Source organism: Emys orbicularis, chromosome 3, assembly GCF_028017835.1.
Source record: "Emys orbicularis isolate rEmyOrb1 chromosome 3, rEmyOrb1.hap1, whole genome shotgun sequence".
In the NCBI taxonomy this organism is placed as follows: domain Eukaryota; kingdom Metazoa; phylum Chordata; order Testudines; family Emydidae; genus Emys; species Emys orbicularis.
Genome location: NC_088685.1, coordinates 101300908 through 101320089, shown reverse-complemented (window position 1 = coordinate 101320089; position 19182 = coordinate 101300908). Strand labels below are relative to the sequence as shown.

The window sequence follows — 19182 nt, the reverse complement described above, 5'->3', positions numbered from 1 at the left end:
TCATCCATCAAGTAACAAAATTATCCTTAGCTATAGAAGAAGTGCAAGCTATTCATTAGGAGAAAAGAAATTTCTCTAAATATTGGATAAATTCTGTGTCATTCCTTCAAATCAGAAGGCACTTCCTGTGTCTGGAGAATGAAGATATTATCCTACTCCCAATTCTGGGATCTGATTCTTTTTCTGCTTCATATAGATTAAAAGCCTTTTCATTTAATTAGAAGCAACAACAATTAAAAATAAATATCTATATTTAACGTGCTATTTCAAGTTAAAACAAATTACAAATTACATTATTAGAGAATTACACATAATATGCCTAATAGTTCAGTGGATGGCTATTAAAAATAAATGACTTTTTATGTAGCACTGACTGGTGTTTGCCTGCATGTCTGTCACATGTAATAATTAGAATATATTTGTATTCACATTTGAAATCTTGATGACTTTGTGGTCTATGTCTCAGTGGGAATAACCCTGCAAGACAAATTCTCCTCCAAACCTGAACCAACCTGAAACCATGGTGGTGGGTTCGTGTTTTAATGGAATCAGTGAACCTGAGACCTGGTCCACAAAAGCTGAACATCCTAAGTGGGTTCTATGGCCTTGTGAGGTTTCTATGATATTCAGTTTCCACAGAAACTGCCCCCACAAGTGAACCTAGCGGAGGGTGGGGAGGCATAGTAAGCTGGGATGGTGGCCAGTCCCTGCAAACAGACTCTGCAAGGTTTGGTTCATGAGGCCCTCATCAGCTGACTTCTATAGGGTCCATTCATTCCTAGTTTCAAACACCTACAACTCCCTGGTACCACACAAGAGCAGGAGTGGGATTCAAGATATCTGAGTTTTATTCCTAGTTCTGCCACAGTCTTTTGAGTGACTGTAAGGGTATGTCTATGTGGCTATTAAAAACCGGCAGCTGGCTCATGTCAGCTGACTGGGTTTGCTGAGATGGGGCTAATGTGGGCTGTTGAACTGAGGTGTAGACATTTAGGCTTAGGCTGGGGTCTGGGACCCCATGAGGGGGACATTCCCAGTGCTAGGGCTCCAGCTCGAGTCCAAAAGTCTATACCGCAATTAAACCGCCCCTCAGTCTGAGCCAGAGTCAACTGACACAGGCCAGCCACAGGGTTTTGAATTGCAGTGTAGACATACCCATAGTCTTTATAACCCTTCAATACCTCAGTCTCCTCATCTACAGTAAGGGGATAACAATACTTATCTTACAGTACTGTTACAATTCTAAATTAATGAATGCTTGTGAAGGACTTTGAGACACTCAAATAGAAAGTGCTTCAGAAGTGCTATGTAGTACTGGTATATTATTAAATCCTGGTAGGGTTACTCAACCCTTCTTTTTTCTGAGACAGAAACAATTATTTTTACGCAGCTTACTGTGTGAGAGTCCTTTCTGTGGGACTGTGCATTAATGGGTTGTCACCTAGAGGTAGCTGCATTTCAATTATCCTCAATCTATGGTATGTACTGTATATTGTAAAGTGCTTTAGGATCCTTTATAATGAAAGATGCTATAAACAGTAACTAATACCTAGTTGGCCTAACTCTAGTCTTGTTAAATTCAATAGTAAAGCTCCCATTGTCTTCAGTAGGTTGGAGCAAAGGTAGGCCAACGCTAAGTGGTTTTGAAAATCCCATCCTATGCATGCAGTATGCAATTGATATCTTGTGTTGTTTGCAAAAACAGAAAATATTTTCTTCATCCTTTTATCCAAAGTAAATACGTGACAGACTAACCAACCTCCAGTGTGCATCCTTTGGTTATGCCAACAAAATCAGGGCTGCTCAGTATATTATATGGTGTTCGTGAAATTTCAATATCTTTGAGGCAGCCTGCATATTTCTTTAAGTTCACTTCAGGCCTGTAAAAAAATAAAATTAAAAACATAGCGCTCGTCACATGAGTTAACATGCAACATGTTTTCTATGCCCACAACAGAGACTTTATCAATCAGACCCACACACTCATGCATTCATATACACAAAGATACTTTACTGAATTTTTTTTTAAGCCCAGGCACACGTCTGAATGGGTGAGCATTGTGTGCGCACACACAAAGTACATCCTGCTTTCCATCGCCCATCAGCACACAGTAGAGTCTGGCTACCATCATCCATCAGAGGTGTAAAAGGATGTTTTTCTCTTCCCCCAACAAGAACAGTCTTTGGCTTTACTCCTTTTTTTTTTTTTAAAAGGAGTGCTGTCACCTTTGACATTTAAATGCAGTAAACTATGAAATAAGTAGGTAGCTGTCCTCCAGGCAAAGCCGAAAGATGCAGGCTGGAAATCATAACAGGGAAAGACCTTGACTGGAAGACAAATGTTTCTTTCATATATACACTAGATCTTGATGGAAGAGGGACTTTTGTAACTTGAAGAAGTTTAGGATGAAACATTTGCTAAAAACTGCAAGAATATTTCATTCTGAGTCTTGGATTTTTCTGACTAAAATAGCTTTCTTGTTTTGGGAAGCCATTATGCTCTCATGGGCTGATATTCATTACTTACGTATCCCTCATTTTTTCAAAATACCATTCTATAAAAGCCATAGTATTATTTCAGCCTTTCCCAGCCAGTTAACTCTCTCTTCCCCACAAAACACTTGGGTTTTGATCTGGGGATCCTCACTATATAGCCAAGTCATGAAAGGTATCCTAATGTAATTGAAAAACTCCTGTACTATAGTCTTTCAATGCCAGGAGAAATGACAAAAACGCTGAGCATTCCACCATAACTACCATGCTAGCGTGGAAGTAATTCAGAGACCACAGTTCTAAGGGCACTAAATCAAGCCCCAGGACTCGTGGCCAAGTCTGCCCTTTATTATAGTCATTAGCCACCAATCTAGCAAGAATGAACTGCTCCATAATCCCCAGTCTGGCTGAAACTGCTCCCCAGCTATTCAAGCCATGGAGACTAAATCCAAAAGGAGCAGCAGTACCTGTAGCTAATTCACTGATACTGTAGTTAATTCACCTGGAGTGAAGAATTCACTAATAATTGATGTTATTACAGTCTTTGGAGATGACAACAAACATCTACTGGGACATGGGGACAACCTGACCAACCAAACAAAAGAAAAAATGTTTTTAGAAAATAAGGAACTAAAATGGGGGAATTAAAACTGAAAACCAGGGCATTACATTCAGGGCATAAAAAACTATTTAGCATGATTTTCAAGGCCATTAATTACAAAATAACTTGATAAAAACAGATAATTTCAAATACATATTTTGGAATTGAAAGCCATTCTTTGCGTTATAGCCATCTCAGAAAGCACAGCACAGATTCTGACAAGTTTGCATCCTTTATGTAAATTAGACTAACCCTCTGGTTTACTAAAATAATCCAAACTCTGCTTTATTCAGTTATAGTCAGTGCCTCTTTAGAAATTTAACTTTCCAGCAGCAGAACTGTTTTGCAATCTCATTGCCAGCAATTATTTGCAGTTGCCCAAACACCACCAGATTATACAAATACCCACATGCATGTCTCTGCCATCCAAACAGCAATTCCACATTCCCACCCTTTTTCACTGACATCTCCATTTTCAGACTTCTAACTTGAGTTATGTGAACTTTACCTCTGTATGAAATTTTAACTCTGCTTTCATGCTGGGGCTTCAGTGAAACAAGGTCAAAGTTCATCCACACATTTTCTGAGGCCAGGTCTACACTACCGCGGTAGTTCGACAGCTGGCAATCGAACTTCCGGGTTCGATTTATCGCGTCTGGTCTGGACGCGATAAATCGATCCCGGAAGCGCTCGCCGTCGACTGCGGTACTCCAGCTCGGCGAGAGGAGTACCGCGGAGTCGACGGGGAGCCTGCCTGCCGCGTGTGGACCGCGTCTGAACCGCGGTAAGTTCGAACTAAGGTATGTCGAGCTGAAGTTGCGTATCTTAGTTCAAATTTGGGGGTTAGTGTAGACCAGGCCTGAGATTCACAATAGTTTTTGAAAACCTGGGCTGAATTTCAGGTGAACCTGAGTAGGGTTTCCCTGAAGTAAGGCGGCTTCCAGGGAAACATGTATGGCTTTGTTCTAATCACTGGGTTTTGTTAATTTGGGGATTGCATGTTTCTGACTCAAAACCAGGTATTAACTTGGAGGTCTGGGCAAAATTGAATTCACACCCGAAAAGTCAAAGCAAAATTCCAGAACACAAACCCACCCAAACTGAAACACACATGCACAAAGGGTGTCACAATCCCCCATTGGACCAAACTGGCAAGTTTCACACAGATCTGCTGCTAAGCTTCCTGCCATTTTTAGGAATTAAATCATTGCCTTGGAGAACAGCACTTCCGGTCCCTGAACTTGTTGAGCCACTAAATTGCCCTATGCTGAGCAGAAATCGCCTGTACCTAGCTTTCTTTAACTAGGATCTTGATCGAATTAAAAAAAAACCCAACAAAACAAACCTACAGCAGACACAAGCAGCTATGTGAAGAGGCGAGAAAGGTATTTGGGTATGTGTGTGCACAGCGTGCAACAAGAGAGTGTTAAGCACTTAGGAGCAGCTTTGCCTGTTGCAGCAGGAGCAACTTGCTCAATTAACAGCCCCAGGGGAACAGCTGGTGCAAATGCTACCCACAGCTCCTGCACTGCCACTGAACCAAGCTGCACTTACTCAACGCATGCAAGTCATGCAGATATTTAATTATTTTTACCTTGCTTTCATACTAGGATAAAAGAGAGGGAAAAAACAAGTTTATTTTTAATTACATTCATTGTAGCAAATGATATTCATTATCAAGATTCAGAACATTTCAGACTGAAATAGATCTAGATCTCCCAGTGAAAACAAATGCTGGTTGGTGAGATTCTTTTAATTTAAATAAATATACAACAGGCCTTAATAGGCTAGCACAATTAACGGTGTTATTCCCCTCCACACATTCTCCCGTCAAATGTCATATAGATCAGTAAATTATTTTATTATATGTTGCTACAATTAGTCATCCGTAAAATAAAATCATAAAAGTAACTGGAAGGAGATGGTTCTGAGACTGATACAGCCTGGCATTTACAAAGTCACAGGTATCTCGATGTCCGCTGCTTGCAGCAGCTCAAATGATCTTTATCTTTGATAGTAATTTACTGTAACATGTATCTTGCACCAGGTCACAACTGATGAATCACAGCTGCAGGCACAATGGTTCCCACAGTTTCAAATAGCTAGGGTGTTCTTGGTTTCCTAAGCAACCACAAAGGATATGCCTAGGAGTAATTTTTTCATGTAATTTGGCACACGCCAGTGTGACTTCACAATTACATAATCCAATGTGAGACTTCATGAGGGAAACAGCTTGGTTTTTTTATTACAAGGTAAACTGATATCAGAGGTACCGTAAATTAAACGTAATAAATTAACAAATATGCCTGTTCTCCCTTTGGTTGTGAAACAGCCCACTAAACTACAGCTATGCTTCCTGGTGCACAAGGTGACTTTATGACTGTCATTATGAAATGTAAATGAAGTTGACACAGATTAATAGGCTTGTTTTTGTTATAGTTCATCTGCTCATTGTAGCTCAGATTTTTTGTGTTGCAGAAATTGCTGAGCATTCATTGAACCCCAACAAGATTTTTCAGATTATTTAAAAGCCCCCTGTTAAATTCCAGCATCTCATATCCCATTTCTTAAATACTTAAGTATAGTGAAAAGAACATGCAATATATTTTATACATAATGAAATTTACTGTGGAGGAGTTTTGCCTCAGTAAGCAGTTCAGGATTGGACTCAGAAAAAATAAAATAAAATGAAATTAACCACATTTCATTGCATTTAAATATACTGCATGATATTTTAAATCTATTCAATATAAATTCTTGAGCACAAGGAATTTTATCTTAATGAAGAGTTCAAGAATGGAACTTCTGTCTTCAAATAGATTTTAAAATAAGTACAACATGCCATAAATTTTATGTAACACATATTGAAAGTATAGTAGGCAATGATCCTGCAAAGACTTATGCAATCATTTAATGTTAAGCAAATGAGTAGTTTCTGACTTTAATGAGATACTGATGTCTGTAAAGTTAAACATGTACTTAAGTCATTGCAGGACTTGGGCTTTATTCTGATCTATAGGTTTGGAGCTGCAAATTCCATGCTTATAGGAAGCAAAGAAATGTACGGAGAAAGAGAAGCTCAGTTACATCATTATGGTTCCATACACAGCATCAGGAGCCTTTACTGTAGTATCAGAGGGGTAGCCGTGTTAGTCTGAATCTGTAAAAAGCAACAGAGGGTCCTGTGGCACCTTTAAGACTAACAGAAGTATTGGGAGCATAAGCTTTCGTGGGTAAGAACCTCACTTCTTCAGATGCACTTCTTGCATCTGAAGAAGTGAGGTTCTTACCCACGAAAGCTTATGCTCCCAATACTTCTGTTAGTCTTAAAGGTGCCACAGGACCCTCTGTTGCTTTTTACTGTAGTATAATCACAGCTCACAGTGTATTTCAAATGGAGCAGTGAACAATTCGAGCCATCTTAAGGTGTGAGCTGGCACTTACAGAGGAAATATCACTCAAGAGTATCAATGTCAGGTACCTTTGGTCCTGCATTGGGAATGGAATTCACCATTCTCCTGGCAAGTAAACTTGAGGAGAAATAAGTACATATAATAAACTTACATTATCTGCTCTTCCGATAGGCAAAGATATTGTATTAAGTCCAATTACCTCAGGTTTCTGAGAGTTGGCAATCCACCAAAATATATTTTCTCATCAGCTTTCAAGTTGAGACCAAAATGGCTTCCTGTAGAAGATGTTGCTATGATCTCTTCCTGATTAGTGTCTATGTCTACAATTGATACATTGGCTGGAAAAGATTAAGAAGTTGAAAATCAGACATGAACAATATATTACCCAGTGGAAAAAAACAGAATGAAAATAATTTTTTTTTTTGCGTGTAGGAAGTGGGGTAGTAACTTGCAGGTCAGATATTAGATTTCCAAATCATAAATTAGCTGGGTGGAGGAAAAAAACATTTTTCTCTGTTGTCATAACAATCTGAAAAATGCCATAGTAATCTTGTATGCTTTATTTTTAAATATGTTCTATCCCCAGCCCTAACTGGTTTGTCTTCAGTGTCAGTAGTTTATTCAGTGAAGAGTTCAGGACAAGATCAAGAATGGGGAGATCATTTCACATCTACTTTGCTGGTTTGAATCCAATGCAGGACACAAGTAAGCAAAAGCTTTTACCATATGCTAGTTGCTGAGTGTCATAAGAGTCTCAGTTCAAGTCCTTTTGGACATAGACTTATCTCACAAAACAAACCCCATCTCACACACAATTGCCAGGATTCTCAACCAAGGTCAAACACAGACTGGATATGGAGGCTAAATTCCCCTCTCACCCTTGTAGTTCCTGCTTAGCTTTAGCTTTTGTACAAGTAGAGGTTAAAGAATCTATGGCACTATTTGAAAACATGCTTAGTTTCCGCAGTCCGGGTTCCAATGTCATGACACTGTGCAAGATGTTACTGAATATATAATAGCTGCTGTGTTTATTTACATAATTATTGCACTACCAGTATTTAACTCATTACTTTTTAAAGCACTTTGGGATACCCAGAGTATGAAAAGCATTGTAAAGCCTAAAACCAATTTCTACTCTAACAGAAACCACATAGATTTGTTTTATGAACTTTAAACAACATCAGGGAACTGCATGAAGAAAACATTTTTCACTCAAATGCATTTTCGAATGTAATTTAGCCAGCTGTTAGGCAGAATTATGCCTGAAAATTAAGCTACCGGTTTCAAAAGAAAATCATAAAAGACCTGGTTGACACTGCAATCAGTCATTTCTAACCTAAACCACCTGCAACCTAAGCAAAATAAGTTGCTAAATCACTTTCTTATAGAACTTTCTAATCCAGCAATATTGTATGTCATCTTCCCTGTGATTAGATGGTTAGCTGTGCTGGATAGGGTAATTAGAGCACTTCTGATGTTATCACTGTAGGAACTCACCTTGTTTTTGGATTCTTGAGAGGGTGAACGATTTCCATTTCCCATCGTTATGGTTTTGGTTGCCAATAGCAGAAGTTGTACCTGAACCTAGATCGTAGCTGACTTTTATATGCCCATCACTGAGCTCTACGCTCATGAAATCTTTCTGTTAATGAGACAGATTAGACACATTGTTTAGACACACTGGAAGACTGGTTCCTGTTCTCTGTGATAAGCAATATTTAACATGAAACAATTGTTTGTTTTGTGAGTGACAATGTACAGGGTTTTTATTTAAGTTGTTAAACTCCTCAGATATTTATTGTCCCTAACTTCAAGTACACTGAAATGTACTGTCAAAGAGTTGTTTTCTTTACTTCCTACCCTCTTACCACTGGCTAAATTGGTGGGTTGTCCTGCAATTTCCTTCTAGTCAGTGATCTACCCTAAATGGAATTGGGTAGTTCAGTTTGCTATTATTCCTATCAACCACTGGTGCTGATATTTAAATACCCTGAAGTTGCAGCATTGGGTGGCTTACTGGAACTGTGGTACAATAAACTACAATATCCAGGGCAAACAAAGGCTGGTAAGATGCAGGGGGGGGGGGGGGAAATTACTAGCTCACGAGGGAGCTAGAGACCAGGCTAATGGGGAAGGTAGGACTAAATGGGGAATCATTAACCCAGGGGCATAAGACCATCAGAGAAGTTTTAATTTTAGTTCTTGTTTCTCTCATGGCTGCTCCTACCAAACCTAGTGTGAGACCACATTTTAATAGAGAAATGCTTTCATGGACTACTTCTGTTCCCATTGTATGGCCTGCCCACCCACCCTCCTACTCACAACTGCAAAACATCCCTAGAACAACTACCACAGTTGCTTACATGAAAAAGTAATCTTATGAAAACAACGTAATTTTGGCTCTCTTTTAATGCAGTTCAGTGACTGGAAATAGGCCAGCACAATGTGATCAGCCAATGGCACATGCCCACCAGTAAGTGTTTTGCAAAGGTTCAAGATACACAGTTCTGAAAGCTCCTGTACTGAAGATCACAACCCATATTACAAGGATAAAGTGGGCTGGATTCTGTTCTCAGTTAGGATGTTGTAAATTTGGAGCAGCTGTACTGGAATTCACTGGAACTACTCCAGATTTAATTTACACTCTCAGTGTAAATGAGATCAGGATTTGGCCAGCTGTCTTTAGGAATAACCTCGTCCTGCTGTCCACAGACCCTTGACAATACAGACAAATGAATAAGTTAAACAACCTTAATAAACAAATGTCTGAAATTATCCATTTCAGCTGTAGTGTAAGAACATTAACTAATTTTTTTAAAGAAATGCCAGCATCACATTCTGTTGGCTGCTCCATACATCGTTTCCCTATCCTGCTGCTCACATTGGGCACAAACTACTACTCTTAATTTGTATACAAAGCATTCTGTACTCAGTCCTTTCTTGTGCCTATTCATTTCCCATGCACTATATTTTAAGCCACAAAAAATTAACCATCACTGGAGGGGAGGGGAGAAATCAAATAATTCTGCTAATTTGAGCATTTCTAAATTTGAAGTAAAATCTTGGCCCCACTAAAGTAATTGACTTCCACGAGGCCAGGATTGCACCCTTGACATTTTCCTCACATGAACACACACCACCGCTGCCCCACCATCCCTCACATCCAAACACAAGAAGCTAATGGGTTTTATGGCTTGTGAGTTGTGGAGTCTGAAATGATTTGTATATGATAATATTCAAGCATACTAGGCAGACTACACAACTCACAAGACATAAAACCCACTAGCTTGAGTACTGAAGTGATAATCAGCATTGTAACAGCACATTTGTTTTTTAATTTCCATTTCTCCTTTTGAGTAACAGGTATTCAGTAATTTTAAAGATAGCATGAAACATGATGAGAGGATTTTATTTTTTACCAAGTCATATGTAGCAAGGTACATCAGCAGAGCACTGGAAGAGAAGGTCTTGAATTTGAACATGACCATAGAAACATTGGGGTTCCAGCGGACTGGGCGGCTCACCAAAGCATAACCATCTCCATCAAACTGAATAGTTCCCTCACTGTCTGGCACCTGTGGGCTATAAAGAAAGAAATTCTTCATATTCCAACCAGTTTTTCCGGCTGCTTTGGGGCAAAAGGGAACCACGGGAATCTGAGGGAAGCCAAATTTTATACAAACATGTTTTCTGACACCTGAACCCTTAAACTCAGTACACGTGATGTGGAAAGTAGTCTAGGAGAAAGATAGGGGACATGTCTGCCTTGTGTATTTCATGGTCCATATAATTTCATCTTGCATCTTTTATTGTGAAAAGATTCATGACAGCATTATGTAATCTCTCATATTATTATTAAGTGATTTTAGTAGGTGTCACATTGACAGCCCTGGAGACTGAAGTCCTCTATTTATTTGCAGATGACATGCAGCACAAGAACAGCAGTGTCAATCTCCCCACGCTGTTCTGCCACAGTGCCTTAACTCTGTTAATGTCAGAGACCACAGGTCTTGAGCCCTGGGCCATGGACTTTTCAGAGCTAGTAAGCTCCAACCTGCCACCCAGTGACTTGCTAAATGTTGTCAGACGAGGAGCTGAACTCCAGTCCTGTAATCTGATTGCTGGGCCTCCTGGTTAGTTCACAGCTTCTATATAAACCATAAACTGGCACAGGCAGCTGTCTGTGAAACTGGGTTCCCTCTGCTTCAGATTGCTTCCCCTGAGATACCGACTTCTACTGCCCGCTGCTGATCTCCTGGTAACCTGACCCTGCCTACCTCCTGACATCTGATTCTTGGTTTGGCCTGTCTTGGACTCTGATCTCCTGGTATTGGACTCGGCCTGACCCCCCCCACCTGCTCCGAACACTAGGTTAGACCGCCCCCACCACGGTCATGACAGTTAAGAAGAGACCATGTATCAGGGAGAAGATAGTTCAATTTCCCTTGCCATTCAAACAATGGCTTCTCTTCTGAGACTTCCAACAAGAGACACAATTAATGGCAACTTACTATTGTGGTGATTTTTGTGATGTGGATTCTTGCCCACTCTTGTCAGACAGACAACCAGTGGCTTTTGGCCACTACTAAGTTCATCTAGATTTGAACCAGTGATCTAGAGACAAAGAACTGGCATGCATAGGTCCTCATGCAATGTTTCATTATGCATGCTGTTCCCCCATTTTTACATGTAAAAAAGGACCTTGGATTTAGATTTCTAACTCCCACATAGCCATGTTTAATGGCAAGTTGCTCTCAAGTATATTTTCCAGGAGATCAATTTTATGTGATTAATTCGAAGTTTGTATTGTAAGTTTGCACTTGCCTACACATTCCTAAGCCCCAACATTCTTTTTCATTCCTTCTCTTGATTTCCAATCAAGCAGGCCAGGATTATCACCAATGTGTTTGAGAAATGAGATTTACTCCCTATTGGCCTGATCCAAAGCCCAATAAGGTCAACAGGAGATTTTCCACAATTTCAATATGTTTTGGAGCAAGATTTTACTATGCATGGAACTCTCTACCCATTAGTCTTAACGCTACTGAAGGTATCGCTAACCTCCTTCATGAAATGGGGGACACACACTCCCTCCTGGCATTATTATAATCTAATTTTTAATATTCCTTTTAATTCATTGATTTACGTGCAGTAAGCCATATTGTACTTGCTTACTTACAGGGGTGTGGCTGGTGTAGATATTCCTATTTACTCCACAACAGAATGGTGCATGTTCACAGACAGGTTCATAAAGGGTGAGGAACATAAAAAGAAGCCAGTCCATTACCAACCTAATAGCACATCCTTTGCAGTCACCCTTTGTATCCCTGAAATTCCACAGTCCTATGGGCTTGCTGTCCAAGTAAGTTTCACCCATGCAGCCAGTGAAGGTAGTGACTCTTACAGCATCTGATTTCTGCAAACAGGAAAGTACGGAACTCGTTAGAATGCAGCTTGAAGCGATCTGCTATCTTCAAAGCATAATTGTGTAATGGATACAGCAAATACCGAAAGAAACTGGGGATTTTTAATGAAATATCATTCTCATTCCACAAATTCTTTTTTTAAATAAGTGGCAGGGCATAGATGAGCTAGTGTGGGAGGGTAGTAGGCCTGGAGAGGCAAGATATGTAAGATTAAGGGAAAGGTCTGGCACAGTCATTCTTGGTTCTCTTCCTGATCCCACTGCCCCAGCTGCCTCCCCAGGTATTCATGATAATTACTACCCTGCCATCTATGGAAGACTCTCTTCAGAGTTTATCAGTGTTTTTCCTTTACAGAGCATGGTAGGGACTGTGTAATCTCCTCCACAATATGGTAAATGTGTTGTTTCCACATTATATTCTGTCCTTGAAAGCCTGGAAAGTAAAGACTGGAAACAAACCAAGTTAGCATAATGAGCATCACTAACCCACTTGGCTAAACCTGGACAAAAATAATTTAATTTTGGAATTTTAAAAAATTACTCATGACAAAGCAAAATTAAACCCTGAAATATCAAAAGCCTACTAGGCTAAGCTAGGCTAACACAAACTGCTTGGGGTCCTGCTCATTTTATCTAACTGAAATTAACATGAGACTATGTTCAGCTAATATATGACAGAACATAGAAATCTCATCTCAGTTCATTCTTCTAAAATATCTACCAGTAATTTCATTTGAAGTTTTGCTTCAGTATGAGCTGATTTAAAATCTATGCATTTAGAATTTGAGACATACAAGCAACTGCTGCTTTCTATGAAGCAGTTATCAATACTAAGACTATTACTCTGCAAGAACATGGAGAAGAACATCTTGAAAACTTTCAAGGAAGAGTCTGATTTGAAAGTGTAAATGTGCTGGTGATATTTCCCGGGGTAATCATAAATGTTTTAATGAGCAACAAGTATGAATTTACTGCTACTTATGAGAACTTCATGATGTCTAAGTAAGACAAATGATAGATGGTTTTTAAAACTGAAAAGGAACATTTTATAAACATTGCAGGGCAGGAAAGTGATATGAAAGAAGCCAAGACACACACACAAAAAGGGATTTCGCATTATATCCTAGGCCAAATCTGTGACTCTGTCTGATCACCCAGACTGAGACCCAGTGAAATGAAATATTAGATTTGTGAGCAAGAAAGAGCCTTTTAAAGTATCACTGATCTTGATGAATGTCCAAATAGTTTCAGCTTTTTAGACAAGCTGCTATATGAAAAGCTATACGTTTTTGCAGGACTTCATTTTGTTTAATAAACAACTAAACTTACTTACAGAGGAGGATGCAAAGTTGTTATCACCATGGTCTTACCAACAGAAATTATCCAATAAATGATATTACCTCACCCACCTTGTCTCTCTTATAGAGGAAAATCGAGGTTACAGTATTCTCCTTTATTCTCCTTTATTCACAGACTTTGCTAGAATATAGTACAGTCACTGAAAATGTTGACTTTTCTGACTTTTAAATATAACCTCAAAAACCAACAGTCATGCCAGACTGCTGCTCTTGACCCTGGTTGCCAGGTGAAGGATTGATTTCAAGATAGCCCCACTACCAAGGGAAGAAACTAGATCTATTCAAAAACCTTTGCCAAAATCTCATCCTCGGTAGGACTCTGTATCAGTCAGACAGACTTTGGGGTTTCCACTTCTATGCCTCATGCTAATGAGTGACTGGGACTTTAGAGTCCCCAGTTCAGATAGCACATGCTTTAAGTTAAGTGCTAAATTGCTCCCACTGCACATCTGCCTTATCCCAACCTTCCTAACTTGGAAAAAAACAAAACAAACAATAGCACTTATTTTTCAGTTCTATTTACAGATTTGAACCCTGCTGAGGGTCAGAACTTTTTAATCTCTCTTGGCTCATCATCTTCAAGATCCCCTTAACCTCTTTTCCCCCTGGGATCCTACTTTAGATTTTTAATCTTTTCCTTAATTTTTATATGGTACATAGTTTATAATGCATCATTTGTAAGTTATTCTTGTTAACTGTTTTGTGGAGCAAACACATTAAGTACATTAGGGAAGGAAAGAGTATATATATGACAAGTTAAACTAGTTATGATATCAATAAAGTTTGATAAGTTATAGCAATTATTAAATATTGTATGCAGTTGGAATATTGGGTAACAGATATCCTAGTTAAGTGACAGTAGCATACTCTCAAGATACTACTCAGTATACTGCGATAAATAGTTTCCATTAAAAAGTCATGATTGATCAAATAGATATCAGTCTCTTAGATTTATACCTTTTAAATATCTTTTCTATAAAGAAACACAGCTGACGTTTTACAGCATTGCAGCAGAATTTAATACCAAGTACAAACATTATTTAATTAAATGAACTCCTCTTGCATTGGCAGCCTTTGGCCAGTACTAGGGATTTTGGCTTCTACAAGCTGTATCGGATAGCACAGCTGCAGTGAAGACTGTGGCAGCTTTTCCACAACAGCCTTCTGATTCTCCAGACTTTAAAACCTAGGCATCAACTTTTGTTTCAAGCTGGAACGTAAGTCAAAGGCTCAATCTGGGAGTATATTTTCCCCTCCAGATTTATGCTCAAAAATATATGTGCAGACATTTTAAAATGGTAGAGCTGTACAAATAAAAACAAACTGGTGTGAATGCTTGACTCACTTGTGCTTTGATAACTCAAAAACAAAATCTGAAATGAACTAAAACCATATCCTGAACTTTAGTTTTTAGTTTTGAGCCGCAGCTTTTAGTGCTGTGGTGCACCACTCTTGGCCGACAGGCCAAATATGCTGGCTGAGGGGCTTCTTGAAGTCTGTTGATGGCTTTTCAGTTCTGGCAGAATGTAAACATTGGATTTGTTTTAAATTAAACTTCTAGGTCCAATTCAGGAAAGCACCACTCGTTTAAGCATGCTGAAATCCCCATCTAAGTCCTTAGGACTTAAGTTCATGCATAGGGAAAGACTTAAGCATGAACATGATTAAATGCTTATCTGAACCAGGGTCCTAGCCCTTGTGACCTGACCCAGATGTGCTGCTGTCTAATTGCGTTTGTAGCCAGACTGACACAATGGGTCAAATTCACTACTGGTAGAGGCAGAAGCAGTTCTACAAACTTTAATTTAGTTGTGTCTAATTGGGGTTTTGACATTATGCCTATGTCTCTGAAAATTGAGTACTGTCTCCATGCATCTCAATGGAGTGTATACTCTGAAGCCTAACGACGAGCACTGGCATCACAACATTATTAAATATGTTATTGCTGAGCATTATAGCAGAAATATCCAGCTATGATGTTTATCCATCATGGCCAAACACCATAGAAATTAGATACTAGAGAAAAAGCCATATTAGGTGTGTGATGTACCACCTGGACACACTCTCTCTCCCTGAAGGAGCAGAGTATAGGGAAGAGAGGTAGTGAGTTGCTGTGCTAAATAGCCAGATAGATTTGGCAGGGGTTCAGCAGCTGGTAATTGTGGAAGGTTCAATACTCTCTGCAAGTTTGAAGCCCCCTCTGGACTCTTAGTAGCTGGCAGAATATTATTGTTGGGTGTTTGCTGCAGGGATTCTTGTTTGTGGCTCACAGGGGAAGCTTAAATCTTTCTTTTCAGCTGCTGGGAAAGCAAGGAGACGGAAAGCAAGCTAGAGCTGCCATTTGCAGCTGCTAGGGAAGCCTGGGGAAAGAGGGTAGCAAAGGCTGTTGTCTGTCACTATACTTTTTTTCAGACATCTTCAGTGGAATTGCCTTTCCTATTTTCTGATATGAAAACAAATGATAAAGAACTTACGGTGACAGTTATTTTTCCACTTAATGATTCAAGAAGAAGCTTCAAGATTTATTTGATCAACAGCTCAGAAAACTTTCAAAGAAGAATAAAGTTTGCAGGTTGTTTGCAGAGCCATTTTCAGGTAAAGCAGAAGGAGTTTAAATCAAAGTTCAGCCAATAAGGATTGACTTACAATTCTCCAATCCAAATCTCTTAAAAGAATTTTTCTGAATTTCTACAAATGCTCGTCAAATGTCTGATATTCAGAGTTATGTTAGACAGCTGCTATTTATGCAAGCCTACAACATGCACTTACAGCACTCTATACAGAAAAAATAATAGCAATTAGCTGCATATTTTAAAATTAGGTCTTCAGAAAACTGAACTTCCATCCCACGAGCAATTCTGATATTTCAACATTTGCTTTCATCCCAAAAAGTTGAAATATTTTAAATGTTAGTGAAACAAAGTTCTGAAAATTTTTAATTTGGAAATGTCTAAATAAAAAAATATCTCAACATTTTTGACTGAAATGAAATATTTTGCTTTTAGACATAGCCTTTTTTGCCATTTCAAAATTTAAAAATATATTTGAAACTAAACATTATTTTCAAGTTTTCCTGGAAATTGGAAAATTTCATTGAATGACTTTTTCCTGCGAAACATTATTTCACTAAAAATGTATACTTCTTAATTTAATTAATACTTCTTTTAATACTTATTTTGTTGGGAAATTTTTATTGTAGAAAAATTTCAATCATCTCTAGTCAGAATAAATCTCACTTGCATTTATATCTAAGTTAAGTGCAGCCCTTGGATTCCTGGTAACTTACCAATGCAGCCCAGGTGCTGCAAATATTGTGCACCACCTTCTGTTGTAGGCAAAAAAATAACTTCTTACAGCTCTCATGATATTAATATCTCTCTCCCTGATCCCTATCCTGAATCCCTTGGAGCTGGAGGCACTAAGGATACAGAGGAGCACCCACAGGATAAGACTAGGAGGAGGAGCCAACAGGAAGGAGAATGGAAGATGTCTCAGACACATTGAGAAAATGTCAGCAGCTGGAAGAAGAGGGGTTCTAGAAAAGATTAGGTGGAACATACCAGTGTCCAAATGAGAGAAACATAAAGCAAATAGCAGATTAGCATACAGCAGGGTTGGCAACCTTTCAGAAGTGGTGTGCCGAGTCTTCATTTATTCACTTTAATTTAAGGTTTCGTGTGCCGGTAATACATTTAAACGTTTTTTAGAAGGTCTCTCTCTATAAGTCTATATATAATATAACTAAACTACTGTTGTACGTAAAGTAAACAAGGTTTTCAAAATGTTTAAGAAGCTTCATTTAAAATTAAATTAAAATGCTGATATTAAGCCGCCGGCCTGCTCAGCCCACTGCCAGCCTGAGGTTTTGTTCACCTAGGCCAGCAGCGGGCTGAGCGGGGCCTGCGGCCGGAACCCCGGCTGGCAAGGGGCCGGCAGCCAGAACCCCAGGTTGGCAGCGGGCTGAGCGGGGCCGGCGGCTGGGATCCCAGCTAGCAAGGGGCCGGCAGCCAGAACCCCAGGCCGGCTGCCAGAACCCCAGATTGGCAGTGGGCTGAGCGGGGCTGGGGGCCGGGATCCCAGACCGGCGGCGGGCTGAGTGGCTCAGCCTGCTGCCAGTCTGGGTTCTGTCCGCTGGCTCCTGCCAGCCAGGGTCCCGGCTGCCGGCCCCGCTCAGCCCACTGCCGGTCTGGGGTTCTGGCTGCCGGCCCTTTGCCAGCTGGGGTCCCAGCCGCTGGCCCCGCTCAGCCTGCTGCCAACCTGGTGCTCAGGGTGGGGGGTGGGGATGTGGGGGGTGCAAGAGTCAGGGCATGGGGTGTGGGATGTGCAGGAGTCAGGGCAAGGGGTGTGGGGGGGCTGGGTATGTGTGGAGGGTGCAGGAGTCAGGGATGGGGTCATGGGGGGGATGCAGGGAGCTGGGGTGCAAGGGGGGTGCAGGGGTCAGGGCAGAGGGCTGGGGGTATGTGAGGGGGTGCAGGAGTCAGGGCATGGGGTGTGAGGGGGCTGGGTATGTGTGGAGGGTGCAGGAATCAGGGATGGGGTCGTGGGGGGGATGCAGGGGTCAGGGCAGAGGGCTGGGGGTGGGTGGGCTGGGATCGGGGGGTGCTCCCAGCCCTCTGCCCCAAGCGGCTGATGGCAGGGGGTTGGAGGGATACGCCCCACTCCTACCTCCCTTCCCCCTGCCTCTTCTTTGCCTCCTTACCGGTCTGCGCAGCGAGGCCGCTGGGGCTGGTCTTCTCCCCTCCCTCGCAAGGGCCATCGGCTGCAGGGAGGGAGAGGAGGCGGGGCTCAACGCAGCACACTGGGGGAAGAGGCGGGGGAGGGGGAAGCTTGGCTGCCGGCGGAGCCTGCCGTACAGCAGCAGCCGGCAGGACCAAGCTTGCTTTTGCCCCCGCCAGAGAGAGCAGTAGGCGGGGGGCGGAGAAGAGTGGGCTGGGTTGGGCAGGATTTTTAATGGCACGCTGCTGCCTGCTGGGGTCCGGCTCAGCCCGCTGATGGGGTTCAGCAGCGGGCTGAGCGGGACCCCGGCAGGCAGCAGCGTGCCATTAAAAATCGGCTCGCGTGCTGTCTTTGGCATGCGTGCCATAGGTTGCTGACCCCTGGCATACAGAAAGGAAAAGGAGAGACTCGGTGGAAAGGACATAGATTCATAGAATGAATACACCCTGTTATGGGGCTAGTATTGTTTTAGGAGCTTAGCTTATGTGTGTGTTTGTACAGCACCTAGCACAACAGTGCCTAACTTGATTGCAGTGTTTATGTGATGGGGTGTACCAACCCCACACAGGGCCTGAAAGGGTTGAGAGCCTGTAGGCACAATCATCCTCACCCCACTACACCTGCAGTAGGTATCAAGCCAGGAGGAAGGAATTAAAAGGGCTGAACATGGCTCAGTTAAGGACTGACCTGGAAGGAGAGCAGATCTCTGGCTCTCACTCAGTAGAGAAGCCTGGCTAGAGTCAGAGAGCTGAGCTGGGCTGCTGGCAGATAGAAGGTAGATAGATCTGCAGCAGGGAACCCAAGGAAGTTGAAAAAGAAAGCAGCAGGACATGAGTCCACTCTGGATTCTGTACACTGATGGAAGTGTGGGCAGGGAGTGGAAAGACTCCTACAGATTCAGGGATTGCCCTGTGAGGGAGTGGAGAAAACTCTTCTGCAGCAGAACCAGCTGGGTAACAGAAAGTTCTAAAAAGTTCTGTAGAGAGGAGGCTTACCAAGAACAGAGCTGATACATGAGAGCCCAGGAAAAGGCTAAGGCAAAGGAGCAAGACAGGGAAATGTAGGAAGTGGTCTAGGGAGGTCTGTGCAGTCAGGCACTGACTGCCTATTCAAGGGTCCCTTGACCAGAACCCAGTAGAAAAGGATTGCCTAGATTCTGCTACCAGCCCACGGAGA

The 19182-nt window shown here is 41.3% G+C and overlaps 1 protein-coding gene across 1 annotated transcript in view; it reads right to left on the bottom strand.

Annotated features, from left to right (window-relative positions):
* Positions 1–19182, bottom strand: part of LAMA2 (laminin subunit alpha 2) — a 344610-nt gene that overhangs the window by 30914 nt on the left and 294514 nt on the right. Inside the window, exons 50-55 of the mRNA XM_065401428.1 lie at positions 11799–11923; positions 9927–10089; positions 8005–8149; positions 6707–6845; positions 4689–4700; positions 1760–1880 (exon numbers count right to left, since the gene is read on the bottom strand). Coding sequence (XP_065257500.1) covers positions 1760–1880; positions 4689–4700; positions 6707–6845; positions 8005–8149; positions 9927–10089; positions 11799–11923 — 705 coding nt within the window. The remainder of the gene's footprint in view (positions 1–1759; positions 1881–4688; positions 4701–6706; positions 6846–8004; positions 8150–9926; positions 10090–11798; positions 11924–19182) is intronic.